At 54.2% G+C, this 1626-nt stretch overlaps 2 protein-coding genes across 2 annotated transcripts in view; both read left to right on the top strand.

Moving 5' to 3' along the window:
- KMT5A (lysine (K)-specific methyltransferase 5A) overlaps positions 1 to 1466 on the top strand; it is a 72671-nt gene extending 71205 nt beyond the window's left edge. The window contains exon 8 of the mRNA XM_015567254.1: positions 1049 to 1466. Within this exon, the coding sequence (XP_015422740.1) occupies positions 1049 to 1259 (211 nt within the window). The 3' untranslated portion in view covers positions 1260 to 1466. The remainder of the gene's footprint in view (positions 1 to 1048) is intronic.
- LOC107183954 overlaps positions 1417 to 1626 on the top strand; it is a 1897-nt gene continuing 1687 nt past the window's right edge. Inside the window, exon 1 of the mRNA XM_015567326.1 lies at positions 1417 to 1621. Within this exon, the coding sequence (XP_015422812.1) occupies positions 1434 to 1621 (188 nt within the window). The 5' untranslated portion in view covers positions 1417 to 1433. The remainder of the gene's footprint in view (positions 1622 to 1626) is intronic.

Raw genomic sequence — 1626 nt, 5'->3', positions numbered from 1 at the left:
GAACTCTGAGGCATACCTCAAGAAAGCTGTTCCAATGAAGGTACAACCCCCAGGCCTCCTGAGCCGGCCTCGCACCGTGGCACCTGTGGCTGTTACGAACTAACCCTCTCTGTCATCACCCAACAGATTGACCTCATCGATGGCAAAGGCAGGGGCGTGATCGCCACCAAGCAGTTCTCCCGGGGCGATTTTGTGGTGGAATACCACGGGGACCTCATCGAGATCACCGACGCCAAGAAGCGGGAGGCTCTGTATGCGCAAGACCCCTCCACCGGCTGCTACATGTACTATTTCCAGTATTTGAGCAAAACCTACTGGTAAGTCCACGAGTGCTGCGCATGGCAGAGAGGACGGGCCGCGCGGCCAAGGCCAGGGACACCTGAGTCTGTGGCTCTGGCTTCCTGTTGAGTTCTTGCTGCCTTTTCTCAAAGCTCCGAAGCCGCTCTCCCCCACCCCCTTCCCACCTTCCAACTCTGGGTGCAGACGTGGACTGGTCACGTGAACACTGCTCCGAGGCTCACCTGCCTCCTCCTCTCGTGGCATTTGGCCAGGGCAGCTCTGGAAATGGCTGGCTGCTCCGCTCTCCAGATGGCCCGTGTAGTGGATTGCTTTTTGTTGTGGGTTGTTTCTTAATAGACTCTTATTTTTAGAGCAGGTTTAGGTACCAGCAAAACTGAGGGGAAGGTACAGAGAGTTCCCATACTCCCCCCCCACACACACGCACACGCACACGCACACGCACGGCCTCCGTCATTCCCAGCACCACTAACTTCTATTCATTTCTTGATTGTGCTGAGCTCTACAGTTGCCTCCCGAGCCTCCACAAAGAGCCCTTTGCGTTCCTGTCTCCTCCCACCCCCTGCCGGGGACACCCCACCCCGTGCCTCTCTAGGCTCTTAAGGTTTTTTTTTTTTAGTTGAATTGTTTTCCCAAAAGGCATGGCCATAAATTGACATCCTACCAGAGTTGAGAGCACGTGTGACCCTGGCTGCGTTCAAAAGCCTCTTTATCAACCTAATCATCCTCTGTTGCCCTCCCTCCCCGCCAGCGTGGATGCAACGAGAGAGACAAATCGCCTGGGAAGACTGATCAATCACAGCAAATGTGGGAACTGCCAAACCAAACTGCACGACATCGACGGCGTGCCTCACCTCATCCTCATCGCCTCCCGCGACATCGAGGCGGGGGAGGAGCTCCTGTACGACTACGGGGACCGCAGCAGGGCCTCCATCGAGGCCTACCCCTGGCTGAAGCATTAACCGCCCGCCTCCCCCCTCCCGCGGACAAAGTGCCCTCAAAGGGAATTGATTTTTTTTTTTTTTACACACACTTATTAGCAGATTACTTCAGATGTTTTTAAAAAGTATATTAAGATGCCTTTTCACTGTAGTATTTAAATATCTGTTACAGGTTTCCACAGTGGACTTGAACAGATGGCCTTATATTACCAAAACTTTTATATTCTAGTTGTTTTTGTACCTTTTTTGCATACAAGCCGAACGTTTGTGCTTCCCGCGCTCGCTGCATGCAGCCAGGCTCGGCACAGGTTCCCGAGGAGAGAGTCTTCGAACACGAACCAGGAAGCGGGGGCTGCGGAGCCCGGACTCTCCCCGCACCCCGACGTCC

The sequence above is a fragment of the Myotis davidii genome, unplaced genomic scaffold, assembly GCF_000327345.1.
Source record: "Myotis davidii unplaced genomic scaffold, ASM32734v1 scaffold223, whole genome shotgun sequence".
Lineage (NCBI taxonomy): Eukaryota > Metazoa > Chordata > Mammalia > Chiroptera > Vespertilionidae > Myotis > Myotis davidii.
The sequence above is the reverse complement of the archived record's forward strand: the minus strand, read 5'-3'. Positions and strand labels throughout refer to the sequence as shown.